At 44.1% G+C, this 22,762-nt stretch overlaps 3 protein-coding genes across 7 annotated transcripts in view; 1 reads left to right on the forward strand and 2 right to left on the reverse strand.

Annotated features, from left to right (window-relative positions):
- Positions 1 to 21,041, forward strand: part of LOC115080424 (gastrula zinc finger protein XlCGF28.1-like) — a 108,296-nt gene extending 87,255 nt beyond the window's left edge. Inside the window, exon 7 of one of the 2 annotated variants that reach the window (XM_029584576.1) lies at positions 20,905 to 21,041. In XM_029584576.1, the coding sequence (XP_029440436.1) occupies positions 20,905 to 20,963 (59 nt within the window). In that variant the 3' untranslated portion in view covers positions 20,964 to 21,041. Of the gene's footprint in view, positions 1 to 4,260; positions 4,284 to 20,904 lie in introns of those variants that run through there. The other variant, XM_029584577.1, reaches the window with a different exon arrangement.
- Positions 1,014 to 3,769, reverse strand: LOC115080428 (gastrula zinc finger protein XlCGF26.1-like). The gene has a single exon (XM_029584585.1). It carries the CDS (start codon positions 3,219 to 3,221, stop codon positions 1,749 to 1,751), a length of 1,473 nt encoding a protein of 490 aa, XP_029440445.1. The 5' UTR covers positions 3,222 to 3,769; the 3' UTR covers positions 1,014 to 1,748.
- The window catches only part of LOC115080422 (oocyte zinc finger protein XlCOF6-like), a 36,719-nt gene continuing 22,355 nt past the window's right edge, over positions 8,399 to 22,762 (reverse strand). The window contains exons 3-7 of one of the 4 annotated variants that reach the window (XM_029584567.1): positions 21,097 to 21,223; positions 14,037 to 14,150; positions 13,766 to 13,879; positions 12,857 to 13,006; positions 8,399 to 11,308 (exon numbers count right to left, since the gene is read on the reverse strand). In XM_029584567.1, coding sequence (XP_029440427.1) covers positions 9,438 to 11,308; positions 12,857 to 13,006; positions 13,766 to 13,879; positions 14,037 to 14,150; positions 21,097 to 21,223 — 2,376 coding nt within the window. In that variant the 3' untranslated portion in view covers positions 8,399 to 9,437. Of the gene's footprint in view, positions 11,309 to 12,283; positions 12,430 to 12,856; positions 13,007 to 13,765; positions 13,880 to 14,036; positions 14,151 to 21,096; positions 21,224 to 22,762 lie in introns of those variants that run through there. The other 3 variants (XM_029584565.1, XM_029584569.1, XM_029584568.1) reach the window with 3 other exon arrangements.

Consider the following 22,762-nt stretch of genomic DNA (forward strand, 5'->3'; position numbering starts at 1 on the left):
GAGAAAGTTCTTTTTCACTCAATGCACAATTAAACTCTGGACTTTGTTGCCAGAGGATGTGGTTAGTGCATTTAGTGTAGCTGTGTTTAAAAAAGGATTGTATAAGTTCTTGGAAGAGAAGTCCATTACCTTCTCGTCCATTAATCCATTCCCTTCTCAGTGTGGCAGTACTAGCCTTAATGCCTTGATGCTTTTCATGCAAATAAAACACTGCTCACCACTTCATCAGCAGGGGGAAAAAAGTGGATTCAGATCGCAACCCCCAAGAGCCCAGACGTTTACATTCTGGGGAAATGATAAGCATGGGGGTAACTGCAGGGAGCGGCAGTTGCTACCCTTAAAAGAAACTGCGGGCTAAGCTGCATGGCAGCTTAGCCATGCAGCTTGCTGCATGGCTAAGAAGCTTGCTGGGCAGACTGGATGGACCATTTGGTCCATTTCTACCGTCCTTACTGTGTGACTATGTATATTGTCACATTCAAAGCATTTATATGGTCTCTGTTTCACATGGCTCATTTCATGCTGTTGTATGGGGCACTTTCTCTAAATGAGTTTATTTTGCAATGACCTCGACAGGAATCAACTTGATTCGTAGCCAGGTTAGGTTAGAAATGATCTGTATCTCAAATTTCCGAATAATACCCTTGTTAGTACTAGCATTGTGCCAAAGAGAGCCTCCTTCTGAAGGTCATCATGTGTAATTTTCACAGGTAACATATCAGGGAGTGTTTGGAAATTGCTCTGAATCAGACTAGTATGGATTCTTTTGTGCTTCCTTAGAGCAGATATAGGTCTGCAACATTTACCAAAATCAGAACATTTAAACAATTTCACAATGGTTATGGACTCTTTTGTGTTTATTAAGGTTAAATGTTTGAGTGAAACACATACCACAGTCAAAACATTTAAATGGTTTCTCACCGGTATGCATTCTTTTGTGTTTTTTAACATCAGATTTCTGCAAGAAACGTTTATCACATTGTTATTTATTTAAAAGATTTTATATACCGTCATTCGTGGTTACATCACAACAGTATACAATGTCTTTAGATCTTAAAACAGAATAATCATCTAAAAAACAGAATCAAATAAAACATTAAAGCATTTAAATATACAAATCAACTGATATGCAGATTTAATTCATACTAAAAACATTAATCTAGGGGGTAACTTCATAAGCTTGCTCAAAGAGCCAAGTTTTCAACCCTTTCTTAAATTTTTTGAACTCTGTTTCAAGCCGTAACTCAGCTGGTAAGGTGTTCCAGGTGCTTGGGCCTGCTATGGAGATTACTCTATCTCATACCAATGCCAAGTGTGCAGTATTGATTGAAGGAATGGACAGCAGTCCTTTATTAGCAGATCTTAGAGATCAATGTGGGGTATGGAAAAATTTAACCAGTCTGTCTTATGAGCGTAAATAGTTTATGAAGAATACAGCAAGTTTTGTACAGAATCCTTTGGGTAATGGGAAGCCAAGGCAGCTAATCAATATTGGAGTAATGTATTCTCGTCTATTGCAGTTCTTTAATACCCTTGCAACAGCATTCTGCAACACCTGCAATGGACGAAGTGTTGACTGTGGGAATCCTAATAAGAGAGAGTTGCAGTAATCTAGTGGGGATAATATGAGGGCCTGTAATACTGATCGGAAATCATTAAAGTCTAATAGTGGCTTTAAACGTCTAAGGACTAATAGCTTATAATATCCATCTCTTAGCTGTGTGGAAATATGCCTTTTAAAGTTTAATTCATTTAAATTGTTTCTCACCTGTATGGACAGTTTTGTGCTTTTTAAGAGTGGATGTTTGAGCGAAACATTTATCACATTCAGAACATGCAAATGGTTTCTCACCAGTGTGCATTCTTGTGTGTTTTTTAAGATCTGCCATTTGTGAGAAACATTTATCGCATTCAGAACATTTAAATGGTTTCTCGCCTGTATGAACTCTATTGTGGATTTTAAGCTTAGATTGTTCAGTGAAGCATTTACCACATTCAGAAAATTTAAATGGTTTATCACCTGTATGGACGGTTTTGTGGTAGTTAAGATGGGATCGAAAGGGAAAACATTTATCACATTCAGAACATTTAAATGGTTTCTCACCAGTATGAACTCTGTTGTGGACTTTAAGCTTAGATTGCTCGGTGAAGCATTTACCACATTCAGAACATTTAAATGGTTTCTCACCTGTATGAACTCTGTTGTGGATTTTAAGCTTAGATTGCTCGGTGAAGCATTTATCACATTCAGAACATTTAAATGGTTTCTCACCTGTATGGACAGTTTTGTGCCTTTTAAGAGTGGATGTTTGAGCAAAACATTTATCACATTCAGAGCATGCAAAGGGTTTCTCACCAGTGTGCATTCTTGTGTGTTTTTTAAGATCTGACATTTGTGAGAAATCTTTATCACATTCAGAACATTTAAATTGTTTCTCTCCAGTGTGAATATTTGTGTGTTTTCTTAAACTAAATTTCTGATATAAATCTTTATCACATTCAGACCATATAAATGACTTCTCTCCCTTGTGACTTCTCTGATGAACTTTAAGCCAGGATCTATATCTGAAACATTTCTCACATTGAGAACACTTAAAAGGTTGGTCTTGTCTGTGAATTTTTTTGTGTTCTCTCAGGTTTGATTTCTCAGTAAACCTCTCCTCACATTCAGGGCACTGAAATGGTCTTTCTCCAGAGTGAATTCTTACATGTCCTTCCATCTCAGCTTGGAAGAAAAAGCATTGTTCACACTGAGTGCATTTTAATGGTTTCATTTTTAGGTGATCTTTTGCATGTGCTGTAACTTTTGTATTCATAGGGGTCCTTATCTCTTCTTCAGAACCTGTAAATGTTGTTTCTTCCTTTTTCTGATATGGTTGGATAGATGTGTGACTTGTCCTCTCAGGAAACTTGTTCCCACATTCAATAATTTCTTGCTGTTCAACAGATTGTGAGTTTGTGGTGAAGTTTTCTGAAGTGTCAGCACTTTGAAATGGAGTCTCTCCTTCACTGAGTCTCTGAGCTTCTACAAGACTGGGGCAGAGGTTGAAATTTCTTCCTCGTTCAGAACATGCATATGGACTCTCTCCTTTCTGAACTACTTCTTTCCCCCTGGATGATGTTATTCTACTGATACCTCCTGGATAATCAGCTGAAGGTCCTGGGCTGTCTCTGGAGGGGTCTCTATCTTTCCATTCCTCCATCTGCTGCCCATCACACATTCTCTGCCTCTCACTATTATTCCTGAATCCATCTTCTGGTGGATAAAAGCGAGAGTATGATTACTAAATTTACAACAATGGAGGGGGACGTAAATAGGGAGATAGCTCCATCTAATCACTGAACAGCATTAGGGTGGCTATGGATCCCTATCATATACAATACAGCCTGGTGCTGCTTGTAGACAGGTACAGGTGGGCAACAGCACATGAACAGAGGGGAACAGACCACGTCTGACCTCACCCTGTTGGTTCTGTGCCTCTCACCTCCAGTCTCTGCACTGATTCCCTTAACTCTGATTGTAGTCACTCACCAAAAACTCTGCCACGCCCTGCTGGAGACCTGGGATTCATTCTGGACCCGGGTCCCTGAACCTCAGACCTGTCAGCTTAAAATAACTGAACTCTAACAACTTAGTAATGAATATTTAACTGAGAGCCAGCATTAAAATTCACCTTCTATGTGAAACGTCTGAAATTCTCATAAGCCAAAGACTGAGTGTCAATTCCTATAGAATGACCATACTAAAAAGGTGAATAAAGATTCAATCACAAATCTTACACAAATTATTGCAGTTTTTAACGACCATCACAATAAGCTCTGCCAGTCAATAGACCTTCATCTGCCTTATATTTAATCAGTGGTCGCAGTGACAATGCAAACTTTCTATATTTTGATCTTAAAATGCAAATAAGACACATCTGCTTGTCTCTTTTCTTCTTAAATATCACAAAAAAATCCAGACACAGGCTGTGTTTCGAAGCGGATTCTGCATCGGGGGAAATCACACAGGAAATCTCATAAGTGGTGATCCACGTCCCCATTCCTCCTTACACTCAGATACATTGGCTCTGCTGGCATTTTAAACTCTCGGTGCCAATTTTTAACTTATTGCAAATAGAGGAAGTTACAAAGAGACCACTGCTTAAATATAAGGCAGATGAAGGTCTATTGACTGGCAGAGCCTATTGTGATGGTCGTAAAAACTGCAATAATTTGTGTAAGATTTATGATTGAATCTTTATTCCCCTTTTTACTTAGGTCAGTGAGAAATACTCCACAGCACACAGGAAGAAAGATAGAAATGATGGCAGAAAAGGACCAAATGATCCACCCCGTCTGCCCAGCAAGCTTACGCCAGTATCTGCCGCACCGTGCAGGTTACCCCCATGCTTATCAGTTTCCCAGACTGTAAAGGTCAGGGCCCTCGGATGCTGTTTGAATCGAATTTCCTTTAACCAGTGCCGCTGAAGCAGAGAGCAAGGATGGAGCTGCATTAACAGTGTCAAGGCTTAATTGTTAAGGGTAGCAACTGCCGCACCAGCAAGTTACCCCCAGTTACCCCCATGCACTCTTTCCTCACTTCCATCCTCGAGCCTTTAGGGACCCACAGTGCTTATCCCTTGCCCCTCTGAAATCTTTCACTGTTTTCATCTTCACCACCTCCTCCGGAAGGGCATTCCAGGCCTCCACCACCCTCTCCGTGAAGAAATATTTCCTGACGTTGGCTCTGAGTCGTCCTCCCTGGAGTTTTACTACCTGACCCCTAGTTCTACTGATTTCTTTTCAAAGTGAAAGATTTGTCATTGATTGTGCATCATTAAAACCTTCCAGGTATCTGAAGTTCTGTATCCTATCTCCCCTGCTCCTCCTCTCCTCCAGGTTTATACATATTTAGGTCCTTCAGCCTCTCCTCCTAGGTCTTCTTATACAGGCCCCACAGCATTTTGGTCGCCCTTCTCTGGACAACCTCCATCCTGTCTGTAAGCTTTGTCTGTTTGCGGATGACACTAAGATCTGCAACAGAGTGGACATGCCGGAAGGAGAGGAGAGGAGAGAATAAGAATGGGATTTAAGGAAGCTGGAAGAGTGGTCGAAGATATGGCAGCGGAGAACTTCTGCTTTAATCCAAGTAGGCATTTGTATTCAATACCAGCAAGAGCTGACCTGAAAGAGAACCCGTTGTTCAAAAATGAGCAGTTACCATGGGGACTTACTAACCTTAAAGAACACTTCTGTTCAAGCTAGTCCATGGTATATGTATATTTATAAGGGAACTCATGAAATCTTTTTGTGCAAGTATAACAACAATGCCAAACCAAACTCAAAATCCCCCAAAGGACTGATTGTAAAAAATATCTTTGCTTAAATATGTTAACATGTTGTTTCAAAATTAACATTACTATTACAAAATGTTCCTCCAGTCCAGCTCTTCATTCATTCCACACAGAGCCTGCGTTTTCAAAGTAAAAATCCAGAATGCCTCACCATCCTTCAACCATGCCATGACATCGCCTCCCTTCATTTTCTGCACAATGAATTCGATAATTGTCCAAGGAAGGTCTGAAAAAACATGATTGAGTTCTCCACAATGCTGTACCATCGGTGCTGTGAGTTTCGTGGTTTCTAAACAGGAGCGATGCTCCACCACATTAGAACCCGCATGGTGACTGGAGGAACAGTCTGTAATAGTAATGTTTGAATCCTCAGGTTTAACCTATGGAAGATTTATCTTCCAGCACAGAGCAGCATCTCGTGCCAGGCCTGCAGCAGAGGTGTCTCTCACCGGGCCCTGGGGAGCAGTGGAGTTCCTAAGTCTATCAGCTTAATAAGGTTTTATGGACTTTTCCTCCTGCAAATTTCTCCTCCAAAACCCTTTTAAACGCCGTTGTGCTCCTCTCCTTAACCACATTCCCCGCAATAAAGTGTCCAGCTTGATTACGCTCCAAGTGAAAAGGTTCTTTCTAGGATTTGTATTAAATCTGTGGGTTGTTAGTGTCCCCTAGTGCTTAGTACTATTTAAAAGGATAAATAACTGCGTCCATTTTATCTGTTCCACCCCAATCACGATTTAAAAATTCTCTATCATATCCCCCCCTCAGTCATCCAGGTGGAAGAGCTCCAACCTATTTAGTCTTTCTTCATAAGGGAGCGGCTCCATCCCCTTTATCATTTGGGTCGCCCTGCTCTGCACCTTTTCTAGTTCCACGCTCTCTTTCTTGAGATGGGGCAATCAGAAATGCACACAGTACTCAGGGAGTGGTCGCAGCATGGGTTGATGCAGAGGAAGTACTCTATTCTCTGCTGTATTCTCCATTCCTTGAGGTTGATCATGTGCATTTGGTTAAAGTGCAGGGCATGAGACATGTTTTTACTGATGGCTGCTCCCGGCCATGTCTTGAAACCAATTCACGTGGGTGTGGGAGCTGGAAGTAGAGTTTCTTCGTGCATGCGTACCTGGATCACGAGCCGGCTATAGTGCATATGTATGCGTGCAAGGGGGTGGATCACTGTGGTGCCCACTGACATCCATGGGACAGCGTGAATAAGATTGATCTGTTAGGTGCAGGGTCTACTTCATGGATGGACTACATTGTTTTCTCTTCTGGCTCAGGTTGCGAGGGTGAGCCAATATGCTTGGAAAGAAGTGCCGAGACATACACTGAACAGGATCCTCTGAGGCAACTCAACTGTTTTTATATATTTATTGATTTTAAAATATTTAGTGTATATCCCACACTCACAAAATATGTAGATGGGACACATAATAAAAACATTCATAGTAATCCAACACAAACACATAAATAAAACATTAAAGGAGCAATCCTAAAACTTCATAAAAGCTGAAAAACAGCAGGTCCATAATCTGAATGTGTGACTAAAAGCCCCATCGTAGTGCATCGATCTGCCTGTCTGTGGGAATAGGAATGTCCCAGGTGATCACAACTTCATCATTCTCCACTGTTCTATTAGGGTTGTGCTCCCGATGTTTGTTTGGTATGTAGATGTTATAATGTTTACACAGCTTCCAATGAATAAGTCAAAACACCTTGCTGTGTCTGTCTGTATACAGGCTTTTTGATATCGCATCCAATGACGAGATGAGTTACTGTTTCCAGTTCTGTTTGGCAGAATCTGCATTTGTACGATTTTCGAGACTTTTCTAAACTGGCTGAATTGCCCATTCATAGCTCTGAATTCACCTCCTCTCAACCATTGCTGTGTCAAATCTTGATCTATGTGGGGTTGCTGAAATAGCTCTCTGTACTTCTCACTGACTTTGTACTGCTGTCAATTATCCTTCCTTGTTTGCTGATCTAATTCTTTAAAGTGTTTTTTCTCTTACTTTGCTTGTTCTGTAGAGTCTTGGATTATTTCATCACATGTCAGAAGAGATCTCAAATTGAAATATTTGTTGCATTCAGAAGAGGTAAATGGTTTCTTGTCAGTGTGGATTCCTTCGTGCAGGCTTATAGCAGATTTATGACTGAAATGTAGCAGAGAGGAGGTTGGAAACTACAGCCCAGTTAGCCTTAGCTCGGTGGTGGGAAAATCAATGGAGACTCTGCTGAAGGAAAGGATAGTGAACTATCTACAGTCAGGAGGATTGCTGGACCCAATGCAGCATGGATTCACCAGGGGAAGGTCCTGTCAGACAAATTAATTTTTTTGATTGGGAGACTAGAGAATTGGATGAAGGAAGAGCACTCAGTCATCTACTTGGATTTCAGCAAAGCTTTGAATCAGTACCACATAGGCTTGTGAATAAAATGAGAAGCTTGGGAGTAAGCGCCAAGGAGGTGGCATGGATTACAACTGGTGGACTGATAGGAGACAGTGTGTAATGGTAAATGAAACCTACACTGAAGAGAGATCTGTATTAAGTGGAGTGCCCTAGGGATCGTTTTGGGACTGGTTCTGTTCAATATCTTTCTGAGCAACATGTGGAGGGGATAGAAGGTACAATTTGTCTGTTTGTGGATGATACTATGATCTGCAACAGATCTCCTGAAGGAGTGGAAAGAATGAGACGGGATTTAAGGAAGCTTGAACAAGGGTCGAAGTTTTTGGCAGCTGGGATTCAATGCCAAGAAGTGCAGAGTCGTACATCTGGGGTGCAGTAATCCAAAAGAGCTGTGTGTGATGGGGGGAGTGAAAGACTAATGCGCATGGACTGGGAGTGGGACTTTGGTGTGATAGTGTCTGATGATCTGAAAATGGTGAGGCAATGTGACAAGGCGATAGCTAAAGCCAGGAGGGCTGCATAGAGAGAGGAATAACCAGTAAGAGAAAGGCAATGATGATGCCCTTGTACAAGGCCTCGGTGAGGCCTCACCTGGAGTACTGTGTTCAGTTCTGGAGACCGTATCTCAAAAGGGACAGAGACAGGATGGAGGTGGCCCAGAGAAGGGCGACCAAAATGGTGGGGGTCTCCATCAAATGACTTATGAGGAGAGGCTGAAGGACCTGAATATGTACACCCTGGAAGAGAGGAGGTGCAGGAGAGACAGGATATAGACCTTCAGTTACTTGAAAGGTCTTAATGACACACAAACTTCAAACCTTTTCTGTTGGAAAGAAGTCAGTAGTAGTAGGAGTCATGACATGAAAGTCCAGGGGGGACAACTCAGAACCAACATCAGGAAGTATTCATTGAGAGGGTAGTGGATGCCTGGAAAACCCTTCTGGAGGAAGTGCTGAACAAGAAAACAGTCAAAGAATTCACAGGGACAATGGATAAACACTGAGGATCCCTAAAGGTTAGAGGATGGAAATGAAGAAAAGGGTGCATGGGGGTAACTTGCTCAATATGGTGGTTAATACACTTAATAACAAATAAGCCTTGATGCTTTTGACACAACTGCAACAATCGCTCTCTGCTTTGACAGGGGGGCGGGGGAGGGGGGAGGCAGAATTGGATTCAGAGACAACCAGCAACAAGCCCTGACTTTTTCGGTCTGGGGTACTGATGCACAGAGATACGGGAAAAAGTACAGGGCAAGTCCATAAGCAAAGCACATCAGGCAGCACTGTCTGAATTTTCAAAATGTTTGCAGCTCTAAATTGTTTTATGGGTTATCATAAGGCTTGGGGAGAACTGCATGGAGCGGCAGTTGCTACTCTTAAGAGAAACACAGGGGTAAGGTGCATGCTGCAGCAGATAGTATTATAAGAAGCTTACTGGGCAGGCTGGATGGACCATTTGGTCCATTTCTACCGTCCTTACTGTGTGACTATGTATATTGTCACATTCAGAACTTTTATATAGACTGTTTCATGTGGCTCATTTCATGGAGCAGTTTCTCTAAATGGGTTTACTTTGCGCATACCTTGACAGGAATCAACCTCATTTGTAAACCAGGTTAAGAGTGATCTCAGTCTCTCAGATTTATGAATAGTGCCCTAGTTAGTTGGATTGTGTCAAAGAAAGCTTCCTTCTAAAGGTTAAGTGTAACTTTTAGAGGTAAAATATCAAGGTGTGCTTGGAAATTCCTTTGAATCAAGCCAGTGTGGATTCTTTCATGCTTCCTTAGAGCAGATATATGACTGAAACATTTACCACAGTCAAAACATTTAAATGGTTTCTCACCAGTATGCATTCTTTTGTGTTTTTCAAGATCAGATTTCTGTAGGAAACATTTATCACATTCAGAACAACAAAATGGTTTCTCACCTGTGTGTATTCTATTGTGCAGTCGTAAAGAGAGTTTTTGACTGAAACATTTATCACATTCAGAGCATCTAAATGGTTTCTCGCCTGAATGAAATCTTGTGTGGTTGTTAAGATTAGATCTTTGAGCAAAACATTTACCACAGTCAAAACATTTAAATGGTTTTTCACCAGTATGGAGCCTTTTGTGTTGGCGCAGAGAAAATATTTGACTGAAACATTTATCACATTCGGAACACTTAAATGGTTTCTCACCTGTATGAACTCTTTTGTGGTTATTAAGATTGGATCTTTGAGCAAAACATTTGTCACAGTCAAAGCATTTAAATGGTTTCTCACCAGTGTGGATTCTATGGTGGATTTTAAGATCAGATGTCTTTAAAAAACATTTATCACATTCGGAACATTTAAATAGTTTCTGACCAGTGTGCATTCTTTTGTGCTTTTTAAGATCAGATTTCAGCAAGAAACATTTGTCACATTCAGAACATTTAAATGATTTCTCACTCGTGTGGGTTCTTTTGTGTTTTTTAAGAGCAGATTTCCATAAGAAACATTTGTCACATTCTGAACATACAAAAGGTTTCTCTCCTGTGTGGATTCTTTCATGTGAGCTTAGGGCAAATTTCACACTGAAACATTTACCACATTGAGAACAGTTAAATGGTTTCTCACCTGTGTGAATTCTTTGGTGGTTTTTAAGTTTAGATTGCTGAGTGAAACATTTTTCACATTCAGAACATTTAAATGGTTTTTCACCAGTGTGAATTCTTATGTGTTGTTGTAGAGAAACTTTTTGACTGAAACATTTATCACATTCAGAACACATAAATGGTTTCTCACCTGTGTGAACTCTTGTGTGCTTTTTAAGATAAGATTGCTGAGTAAAACATTTATCACATTCAGAACATTTAAATGACTTTGCTTCTTTGTGACTTCTCTGATGAACTGTAAGCCACGCTCTATATCTAAAACATTTTTCACATTCAGAACACTTTAAAGGCTTATCTTGTCTGTGACTTTTTTCATGTTCTCTGAGGATTGATTTCTTAGTAAACCTTTCCTCACTTTCTCCTGCGTGAATTCTTACATGTTTGTCCAGCTCAGCTCTGAAGAAAAAGCATTTTTCACACTGAGTGCATTTTAATGGTTTCTTTTTTAGGTGAATTTTTCCATGAGCTGTAAGTTTTGTTTTCTTAGAGGTTCCTTTCTCTCCTTCAGTACCTGTAAATGCTTTTTCCTTTCTGTGATATTGTTGGATAGATGTGTGCTTTGTCCTATTAGGGAACTTGTTCCCACATTCAGTCATTTCTTGCTGCTCATCAGATTGTGAGTTTGTAGTGAAGTTTTCTGAAGTGTCAGCACTTTGAAATGGAGTCTCTCCTTCACTGAGTCTCTGAGTTTCTACAAGACTGGGGCAGAGGTTGAAATTTGTCACTCGTTCAGAACATGCATATGGACTCTCTCCTTTCTGGACTACTACTTCTTTCCCCCTGGGTGATGTTACTCTACTGATACCTCCTGGATACTCAGCAAAAGGTCCTGGGCTGTCTCTGGAGGGGTCTCTCTCTTTCCATTCCTCCGTCTGCTGCCCATCACACATTCTCTGCCTCTCACTATTATTCCTGAATCCATCTTCTGGTGGATAAAAGCGAGAGAATGATTACTAAATTTACAACAATGGAGGGAGACGTATATTGGGAGATAGCTCCATCTAATCACTGAACATCATTAGGGTGGCTATGGATCCCTATCATATATAAACCTCCAAAACCCACAAAGAAACCTACGCTCTAACAACGCAGGATTCTTAAACATCCCCACCTTAAGAGACGCTCATCTTTCAACTACACGAGAAAGAGCATTTTCCATTGCCTCCCCCAAAATTTGGAACACCCTACCCAAAGAACTGAGGACCCAGCACATCCTGAAAACATTTAAAAAAGACCTAAAAACATTTTTATTCCGCAAACACCTTATCATCCCAGCCCTCAACAGAACTCGCAAGCATAATCCTCCTCTTCATGCTCTCCTGATGTACCCTCCTTTTTCACCCCTCCCTGCTCTCTCACTTGATTCATTAAGTTCATTGAAAATGTTCTCCTCACTATTCTGTTATTCAACTACTAAGAAAAAATGTTTACTGTTCACAATACTCTACTGTTCCCAACTACCATGTTAACTCCGTTTGATTGTATGCTAATTGCATATTTTGTATGCTAATTGCATATTTTGCAAACCGTTATGATGGCTCTACTGAATAACGGTATATAAAACACTACAAATAAATAAATAAATAAAATAATAGAGCCTGGTGCTGCTTGTAAACAGGTACAGGTGGGCAACAGCACATGAACAGAGGGGAACAGACCATATCTGACCTCATCCTGCTGGTTCTGTGCCTCTCATCCTCACCTCCAGTCTCTGCACTGATTCCCTTCACTCTGATTGCAGTCACTCACCAAAAACTCTGCCACGCCCTGCAGGAGACCTGGGATTCATTCAGGACCCGGGCCCTGAACCTCAGATCTGTCCGCTTAAAGTTACTGAACTCTAACAACTTAGTAATAAAATCCACCCTCTCTATGTAAAGCTGGAAATACCCCAAAGCACATAGGAAGGGCTGTGTTAGGAAGGAATATTTTGCTCAACACTCATAGTCTCCGTCTCCTCCCATCCCTGCAGCTGGTACAGGACAGGGGATTGTTCTGTTCTCAGGTTCTCTGCTGTAGGGTCAGGACTGGGACCTCGGCTGCCTGTTAGAGAATGAGATTGTGCCTTCAGCTTTTAACAGTCTGGGATATTGACCTAAGAAAGGCAAAACTTGAACTGCCAATCGGTTTTCTCAGCATTAAGTGCACTTACGTGGGTAAATGGCTTTTGAAAATTGCTAGGACGATCTGTTACATTTGCACGCGTAACTCCTTTCATAATTCTCCTGCTGGGGTCCCACAATTCCACGAGGATGGAAACCGTTTGCTGTGCAATCCCCCCTCCCTCCCTCCTGCTGCTCCCCCTGCCTTCCTCCCTCTTACTGTTCCCAGTGGGGCTTTTCCTGCGGCCACTGGGAGCCCTCCACACAAGAAAGGTCAGAGGTCAGGGAAATGATTTAACGCCTCCTCCTCGCTGTGTCTGGTCCAGAGGAGGCCTCGTGTCTCAGCAATGTTTGGATCGGCCCAGCAGTACCTTTAATCCAAGCTGCATCGCCTGCTTCATGCAGCTCCTCACAGGCGCCTGGGATGCTCAGGTTCCCTCTGTCCTCAGATCTCGGGGGCTCAGTCCCACGTCCTTCTTGCTTAAATCGGATTAAAATGTCAGGGGTGACACTGGGGGAGCCTGTTATGGGAAAAGATGGTTACAATATGTAGAAAAGTTACCCCAAAGCCTGTATTATCAATGCACGTGAGCTTAGGATTATGCTGTGTTCATAGACACTGCCACCAGTGCAGCACTAAGAAGGAGGGTGCTGCTGTGCTGATCATCATCAGAAATCCATTCTAACAGTATCCTGATCATTTTAACACTGAGGTGGGCGACTTCATTCCTCAGTATCTACAAAATAATCTGGTGTGGATACTGCTAATGCAAAAACATGCTGAACATTTCTACCTCAAAGGGTATTTTTGATAAAACCAGATGTTTTTTCATCCAGCTGCCAGATTTCAGAATCTGATTCTACCTGGCTCCTCTGCTTCATTATAATTATATGAGGCAGGGTGGGAGATGTCACTAGAAGGCACCAAAGCCAAGGAATTCTTAGACAGGAGGGCGAGGGAAGGTGGAAAGGAGACTCCTGGAGAAGAGGACAGGATATGAAGATGACGGAGGGATGTGCAGAGGAAACGTGAGAGAATATTTCTTTACTGACAGGGGGGTGGATGCCTGGAGTCCCCTCCTGACAGAGGCAGCAGCAGCATCCAACCAATCAGCAAATTTACACAGATTTAGGACGGACACAGAGGGTGGTGGTAAAGGCAGGTGGGGAGCAACGGGTACAAGAAACGAGGGAGGGGCCTGTGTGTTAGCTCAGTCGTAAGGAAATCCAGAGGGAAGAGGAGGGGAGAATACAAGACGAGGGCAGGGAGTGGTACTTGCCTGTTACAGGAGGGTGAATCCCTTCAGTCGTCTCTGATTCAGGAGGATCCAGGAAGGGCAGATCTTCCTCTTGTTTAACGCTCAGTGAGAACACAGACGTTACAATCGGAAGGCCTGGGATGAGAAAACAAACAAGTCTAGGAGGAGTCACCCAGGACCTGCTAATATTATATTAGGAAATGGATTGGAAGTCTCCAAATGTTTGATGTTAATGCCCCATCTCCTGTGATCTGAAAATGCAGAGCCCTTTAAATCCAGAACATTTACTTACTGATGCTGGGGTCCTTCATGGTTTCCTTCCCCTCCAGCTCCCAGTGCTGAGGGAAATATTTCTCATCTTCCTTCTTAATCTTGAATACAACATCGGGATTAAGAATTGAATAACCTGCCAGTAAAGATAGGAAAAGTCATTATAAATTGCACTTGTGCAGGCCTGGGAGCTTTGTCCTGTTCTGACAGAGCAGTGGGAGTGTGTGGGTATCTCTGGGTGGGTATTGGTGCTAAGAGACAATTGCAGGCTGCCACTTGATCAAGATGAAGCCTTGGAGGGCTTCTGGTACGAAGGGTTTGCCCCTTCGTGCGCACTCGAGTGTAAGAGTGAATACTCTGTTTTCATTCTAGCAGAGGTTTGTGCTTGTTTGCTGCCATTTTAGCTTTAGCGAGGCTGATGATGGGAGCGACTGCTCATACTGCTAACGAATATTTGACGGGCCACGCCTCTCTTATTATTGGTCAGGGCAGGTTACGTGACCTTTCCAATCCATTTTTTTGTGCCTCAAAGGTAGAAGGCCTCCTTGCTTGAAGCCGATCGAAATGACGGCTTTGGGCGAGATTTCTCTCTTAATTTTCGCTGCCTTTTGTTTTGGTAAATGTACAATCTCTCTGTAAAGACGTTCCTGTAATCTGGGACCTTGCTTCCTCGGGTACTTGAGTGCATTTGTCTAACAAGAGACTTGGCTGAAAGATTCACATCAAGGGATTTATAAATCAATTTAACTCCTGCTGCTCATGCAGGTTTTTTTCCTAAACATCGAGGGGGGAGGGGGCTAATGAGTCATGGCAAAGCCCTCTTTAAAACTCTCATCTTTCACTCTCGAGCTTTCTTCTCCTTTTGAAATGTTGGTTTTAGCTTCAGATAATTTTAAGCTTCGCGCGACCTTACTGCCCATCCTGGGCTTCCATATCCTTTAATTGAAGACCTGAGCAGTAAGTAGCCGGCTAAATATTAATCAAACGATCGCCATGGGCGATTTCCACCTTTTCGTTAACAAAGCTGCACATTCTACGGTTGGTGAGAGGTTTCTGGACTCCTCATCTGCCCTGGGACTTTGGCAGGTTATTACTGTCCCCACCCAGAGGATTGGGCTTTTTTTGTTCATACCGGGCTTCCTTGCCCGTTGATAACGATTCTATTCATTGTTCAAGTATCTTTTAAAGTAAGTTTTACTTCGGAGTCGTCTTTAAATCAAAAAGGTTGCTTTCAAATAGAAATGAGAGGCGCCAGTGACCCTGATGAATTAGAAAGTTAGTTTATAGACAAATTAAAACATTTGGAGGTAAAGAATGGCGAGCCCGCCATTGAATTGTGAAATAATATCAACATTGATATTACGAATAAACTCGCCCCTGTCGTGGAGGAGATTAGAGCGTGAATGGCGCAGAAGGAAATCTACTGCGAATTTAGAGACCTACAGGAGAGGATTGCTCTTCAGAAATACAAGAAAGCAGTCGATGACAGGAAAAAGGAATTTTTCACGGACGTAGATAAGGGTTCTGGTATGGGTGCAGTGACTTTGGTGAAAGATAAGTCATGCAACTGAATTTAGGACAGATTGCAGGGAGAGAGATGGATCACTGGGAGACCTGTGAGGAGCAGGGTGTAATAGTGTAAGCAGGAGGAGATGAGAGAGAGGAAAGGGTTCTGGTATGGGTGTAGTGACTTTGGTGAAAGACAAGTCGTGCAACTGAATTTAGGACAGATTGCAGGAGAGAGATGGATCACTGGGAGTCCTGTGAGGAGCAGGATGTAATAGTGTAAGCAGGAGGAGATGAGAGAGAGGAAAGGGTTCTGGTATGGGTGCAGTGACTTTGGTGAAAGATAAGTCATGCAGCTGAATTTAGGACAGATTGCAGGGAGAGAGATGGATCCCTGGGAGACCTGTGAGGAGCAGGATGTAATAGTGTAAGCAAGAGGAGATGAGAGAGTGGAAAGGGTTCTGGTATGGGTGCGGTGACTTTGGTGAAAGATAAGTCGTGCAGCTGAATTTAGGAGATTGCAGGGAGAGAGATGGATCACTGGGAGACCTGTGAGGAGCAGGATGTAATAGTGTAAGAGGGAGGAGATGAGAGAGTGGAAAGGGTTCTGGTATGGGTGCGGTGACTTTGGTGAAAGATAAGTCGTGCAGCTGAATTTAGGAGATTGCAGGGAGAGAGATGGATCACTGGGAGACCTGTGAGGAGCAGGATGTAATAGTGAAAGCAGGAGGAGATGAGAGAGAGGATAGGGTTCTGGTATGGGTGCAGTGACTTTGGTGAAAGATAAGTCGTGCAGCTGAATTTAGGACAGATTGCAGGGAGAGAGATGGGTCACTGGGAGACCTGTGAGGAGCAGGGTGTAATAGTGTAAGAGGAGGAGATGAGAGAGAGGAAAGGGTTCTGGTATGGGTGTAGGGACTTTGGTGAAAGATAAGTCGTGCAGCTGAATTTAGGACAGATTGCAGGGAGAGAGATGGATCACTGGGAGTCCTGTGAGGAGCAGGATGTAATAGTGTAAGCAGGAGGAGATGAGAGAGAGGAAAGGGTTCTGGTATGGGTGTAGTGACTTTGGTGAAAGATAAGTCATGCAGCTGAATTTAGGACAGATTATGGAGAGAGATGGATCACTGGGAGACCTGTGAGGAGCAGGATGTAATAGTGTAAGCAGGAGGAGATGAGAGAGTGGAAAGGGTTCTGGTATGGGTGCAGTGACTTTGGTGAAAGATAAGTCGTGCAGCTGAATTTAGGACAGATTGCAGGGAGAGAGATGGATCACTGGGAGACCTGTGAGGAGCAGGATGTAATAGTGTAAGCAAGAGGAAATGAGAGAGTGGAAAGGGTTCTGGTATGGGTGTAGTGACTTTGGTGAAAGATAAGTCGTGCAGCTGAATTTAGGACAGATTGCAGGGAGAGAGATGGATCACTGGGAGACCTGTGAGGAGCAGGATGTAATAGTGTAAGAGGGAGGAGATGAGAGAGTGGAAAGGGTTCTGGTGTGGGTGCAGTGACTTTGGGGAAAGATAAGTCATGCAGCTGAATTTAGGACAGATTGCAGGGAGAGAGATGGATCACTGGGAGACCTGTGAGGAGCAGGATGTAATAGTGTAAGCAGGAGGAGATGAGAGAGAGGAAAGGGTTCTGGTATGGGTGCAGTGACTTGGGGAAAGATAAGTCATGCAGCTGAATTTAGGACAGAATGCAGTGGCGAGAGATGGATCACTGGGAGACCTGTGAGGAGCAGGATGTAATAGTGTAAGAGGGAGGAGATGAGAGAGTGGAAAGGGTTCTGGTATGGGTGTAGTGACTTTGGTGAAAGATAAGTCGTGCAGCTGAATTTAGGACAGATTGCAGGGAGAGAGATGGATCACTGGGAGACCTGTGAGGAGCAGGATGTAATAGTGTAAGAGGAGGAGATGAGAGAGAGGAAAGGGTTCTGGTGTGGGTGCAGTGACTTTGGTGAAAGATAAGTCGTGCAGCTGAATTTAGGAGATTGCAGGGAGAGAGATGGATCACTGGGAGACCTGTGAGGAGCAGGGTGTAATAGTGTAAGAGGAGGAGATGAGAGAGAGGAAAGGGTTCTGGTATGGGTGTAGTGACTTTGGTGAAAGATAAGTCATGCAGCTGAATTTAGGACAGATTGCAGGGAGAGAGATGGATCACTGGGAGACCTGTGAGGAGCAGGATGTAATAGTGTAAGAGGAGGAGATGAGAGAGAGGAAAGGGTTCTGGTGTGGGTGCAGTGACTTTGGTGAAAGATAAGTCGTGCAGCTGAATTTAGGACAGATTGCAGGGAGAGAGATGGATCACTGGGAGACCTGTGAGGAGCAGGATGTAATAGTGTAAGAAGGAGGAGATGAGAGAGAGGAAAGGGTTCTGGTATGGGTGTAGTGACTTTGGTGAAAGATAAGTCGTGCAGCTGAATTTAGGAGATTGCAGGGAGAGAGATGGATCACTGGGAGACCTGTGAGGAGCAGGATGTAATAGTGTAAGAGGAGGAGATGAGAGAGAGGAAAGGGTTCTGGTGTGGGTGCAGTGACTTTGGTGAAAGATAAGTCGTGCAGCTGAATTTAGGACAGATTGCAGGGAGAGAGATGGATCACTGGGAGACCTGTGAGGAGCAGGATGTAATAGTGTAAGCAGGAGGAGATGAGAGAGAGGAAAGGGTTCTGGTGTGGGTGCAGTGACTTTGGTGAAAGATAAGTCGTGCAGCTGAATTTAGGACAGATTGCAGGGAGAGAGATGGATCACTGGGAGACCTGTGAGGAGCAGGATGTAATAGTGTAAGAGGGAGGAGATGAGAGAGAGGAAAGGGTTCTGGTATGGGTGCAGTGACTTTGGTGAAAGATAAGTCATGCAGCTGCATTTAGGACAGATTGCAGGGAGAGAGATGGATCACTGGGAGACCTGTGAGGAGCAGGATGTAATAGTGTAAGAGGAGGAGATGAGAGAGAGGAAAGGGTTCTGGTATGGGTGCAGTGACTTTGGTGAAAGATAAGTCATGCAGCTGAATTTAGGACAGATTGCAGGGAGAGAGATGGATCACTGGGAGACCTGTGAGGAGCAGGATGTAATAGTGTAAGCAGGAGGAGATGAGAGAGAGAAAAGGGTTCTGGTATCGGTGCAGTGACTTTGGTGAAAGACAAGTCGTGCAGCTGAATTTAGGACAGATTGCAGGGAGAGAGATGGATCACTGGGAGACCTGTGAGGAGCAGGGTGTAATAGTGTAAGCAGGAGGAGATGAGAGAGAGGAAAGGGTTCTGGTGTGGGTGCAGTGACTTTGGTGAAAGATAAGTCGTGCAGCTGAATTTAGGACAGATTGCAGGGAGAGAGATGGATCACTGGGAGACCTGTGAGGAGCAGGATGTAATAGTGTAAGAGGGAGGAGATGAGAGAGTGGAAAGGGTTCTGGTATGGGTGCAGTGACTTTGGTGAAAGATAAGCCATGCACCTGAATTTAGGAGATTGCAGGGAGAGAGATGGATCACTGGGAGACCTGTGAGGAGCAGGATGTAATAGTGAAAGCAGGAGGAGATGAGAGAGAGGAAAGGGTTCTGGTATGGGTGCAGTGACTTTGGTGAAAGATAAGTCGTGCAGCTGAATTTAGGACAGATTGCAGGGAGAGAGATGGATCACTGGGAGACCTGTGAGGAGCAGAGTGTAATAGTGTAAGCAGGAGGAGATGAGAGAGTGGAAAGGGTTCTGGTATGGGTGCAGTGACTTTGGTGAAAGATTAAGTCATGCAGCTGAATTTAGGACAGATTGCAGGGAGAGAGATGGATCACTGGGAGACCTGTGAAGAGCAGGATGTAATAGTGTAAGAGGGAGGAGATGAGAGAGAGGAAAGGGTTCTGGTATGGGTGCAGTGACTTTGGTGAAAGATAAGTCGTGCAGCTGAATTTAGGACAGATTGCAGGGAGAGAGATGGATCACTGGGAGACCTGTGAGGAGCAGGATGTAATAGTGTAAGCAGGAGGAGATGAGAGAGTGGAAAGGGTTCTGGTATGGGTGTAGTGACTTTGGTGAAAGATAAGTCGTGCAGCTGAATTTAGGACAGATTGCAGGGAGAGAGATGGATCACTGGGAGACCTGTGAGGAGCAGGGTGTAATAGTGTAAGCAGGAGGAGAAGGGAGAGGAAAGGGTTCTGGTATGGGTGCAGTGACTTTGGTGAAAGATAAGTCGTGCAGCTGAATTTAGGACAGATTGCAGGGAGAGAGATGGATCACTGGGAGACCTGTGAGGAGCAGAGTGTAATAGTGTAAGCAGGAGGAGATGAGAGAGAGGAAAGGGTTCTGGTATGGGTGTAGTGACTTTGGTGAAAGATAAGTCATGCAGCTGAATTTAGGACAGATTGCAGGGAGAGAGATGGATCACTGGGAGACCTGTGAGGAGCAGGGTGTAATAGTGTAAGCAGGAGGAGAAGGGAGAGGAAAGGGTTCTGGTATGGGTGCAGTGACTTTGGTGAAAGATAAGTCGTGCAGCTGAATTTAGGACAGATTGCAGGGAGAGAGATGGATCACTGGGAGACCTGTGAGGAGCAGAGTGTAATAGTGTAAGAGGAGGAGATGAGAGAGAGGAAAGGGTTCTGGTATGGGTGCAGAAAGGAAAGGTCGGATCTTGGCAGTGTTATAAAGAAAGAAATGACCCATTTTAGCAGAGTTTTGAATATGCGTACAGAAGAAGGAGAGAGAGTTGTTGAAGAGGACTCCATAGTTACGAGCTGATGGGACTGGGATAATAGCCGTGTTGTCTACAGAAATAGAGAGAGGAGGAATAGGGGAAGTGGACTTGTGGGGAAAGATATGGAGCACTGTTTTGGCCACGTTGAGTTTAAGGTGGCGGTGGGACATCCAGGCAGCGATTCAGGAGCAATGAGGAGTCAAAGTAGGCCTTATTTCTTTTGTAAAAGTTTTCACGTTCTTTGCTGGCTCATAAGAAGAGAGGCAAGCTCACATTATGTTCCAAACTTTGCACTGGGACTTAACATCGGGGGTTGTACTAATCCACAAAATTTCAGGGCCCTGAGAGGTGTTTTTGGGCTGCAGCACCTGGACAAAATGGCCATTTTAGGTTGTGCGGGACATGGTACTCAAAGGTGACCTCTAGGTCTCCAGCCAATGGAGATCCAGGTGAAAAATTTAATACGATTTTGTCTGAGGCCCTAGAGAACACCCCTGCAAAATTGTGTTTGATTTGGAGGAGGCTGAGCGTGGACCCCTGGTCCACTTGATATGGAATGACCCAGAAGCAAAATCTAATGCGAGGTTTGACATATTTCAACATTCTAACAGCCTTGGCTATCTCCAGAAGTCTGACCAGTTCCACCTTCTTATGCTGCTATTACCTTTCTGTTTCTTCACCACCTCCAACTGTTCTGTCTCCACAGAGAACCCCTTAAAGCACCCTCTCTGGGGACCACAGCAGCTCCTCTTGGACTTGGCATGAGATCAGAAGCCAGTCTGTATATTATATGTGCCCAAGGGACCTGGCACCTGGGATTATTCCAGCCCTGATAAAATGGCAGCAGCCATCCTGCAGTGTGTGTATGGGAGGTAGATGATAGAAAAGGCAGACTTACCCCGTGACATGAGGAGGCCGTGAATCTCCTTGATGACCTTCTTGTACAGCTCCTTCTGCCATTCTCCCAGAATGTCCCACTCCACTTCCCAGAAATAAGCAGCGACGTCCCTGAACGTGACCGATGCCTGGAACAACAAACAGGACACCCTCAGCGCATAAAGTGCACTTGACCCTGAGTAACCTATGGAGAATTCAATGGCATATATAGTAGACATTTTTAAAAGCCAGTTAAAGTACATTTACACGTGGAAATCCCTATTTTAAGTGTATAAACAAAAGAAAACAGCAAGACACAGACAAGAGAAAAAAAGAACGGCCTTATCTGAAACTTGGCAAAGGCCTTCCTCCCGAACTCCAGGAGGTAAGGGAACTGGACCACCAGCTTTCACCTCCGGCGTGGTATCAAGAGCAATTTAGGGTCTCCAACCCCTGCTCGACCGCTCCACCAGGACCTGCCAACCTCCTGGGAGAGAAATCTTTTTAGGTTCAGAACTGAGGGGTTTGCACCTCCTCCATCTGCTGGAGACAGAGAAATTCTGAGGGACCGCAGGGGCCACACCAGGCTATGTGCCGGTGGCTGTGAAAGTCCCTCTGTCTCCATCTGCTGGCAGGGAGGCAAAGCCCAGGAGCCTGGACTGATCTGGGTACATAGAGGAAACTCCCGTCTACCGCATGCGCACTCCCCAGTGCTTCCTATACCGCAACGCTCTGATCTGAGTAACCCACCTTGAAGGGCTCACCAGGGATGGAAGATGGATGAAAAGTGCCGAGTACAATTAAGGAGAAATGGGGACCAGAGAGGGACCTTCAGAGCTGGGGGCGGGAACTTTTCTCATGGATGAGGTTCGCACAGCGATCTTGAAAATGAATGTCCTCCTTCAATTACTATATTTGTTTTCTACTTTGCCAATCTTAGTCCCGAAAGCGATACTTAAAATCTGGCAAAAGACTGGTTTTTTTTAATTACATCTGGAAACGGCAGCCACCCAGGGTTTCGCGGACTGCTCTTTTCCTTCCTCGTAAGCATGGGGGTGAGGGGAGGGGGGGGGGGGAGGGGAGGGTCCCGAATCTCTCCTGGTAGCATGGGGCAGCACACATGCGGGCGATTGGTGATGCCTATCATACACGTGACCTAAAGCAATGGGGACGTTTAGAGCAGGCAATGAGTGGGGTGATGCCTTTACGAGCTTTATTTGGGCAACCCAAACCTACCTGGAGACCTCTCGATTTTACGCCAGTGGCTCGACAGGCCCCACTCGCCAATTGGTGTCAATGGAAGGGTTCTTTTCTCTTTCACCAGTCCTCTTATCTTTCCCATAATCCTCGCTTTCCAGCAGGTCTCACGTCCCGCCTATTCCACAAATGGATGACCCAGGCTATAGTTACTGGTTGTCATTTTTAGAAAGAGGGTAACTTAATGTCATCGCAGGATCTCCAGGAGAGATTTAGAGGGGATTTACGGGGCTTCCTGGGGCTGCCTCAGGTTAGGCATGTTTTTTGCACAATTTATCAGTTACCCAGGCGGTTCGCCCCACTAACTCTTTTGTTTGAGACCTATTGTGCACATGCTGATAAGGTTACGAGGGTGATTTCTAAAAACTTTATACCCTTTTGAACACACAATCTCCTTACTTATTTGGTCATATACGGGCATGGACGGGAGA

Source organism: Rhinatrema bivittatum, chromosome 19 (genome assembly GCF_901001135.1).
Source record: "Rhinatrema bivittatum chromosome 19, aRhiBiv1.1, whole genome shotgun sequence".
In the NCBI taxonomy this organism is placed as follows: Eukaryota; Metazoa; Chordata; class Amphibia; order Gymnophiona; family Rhinatrematidae; genus Rhinatrema; species Rhinatrema bivittatum.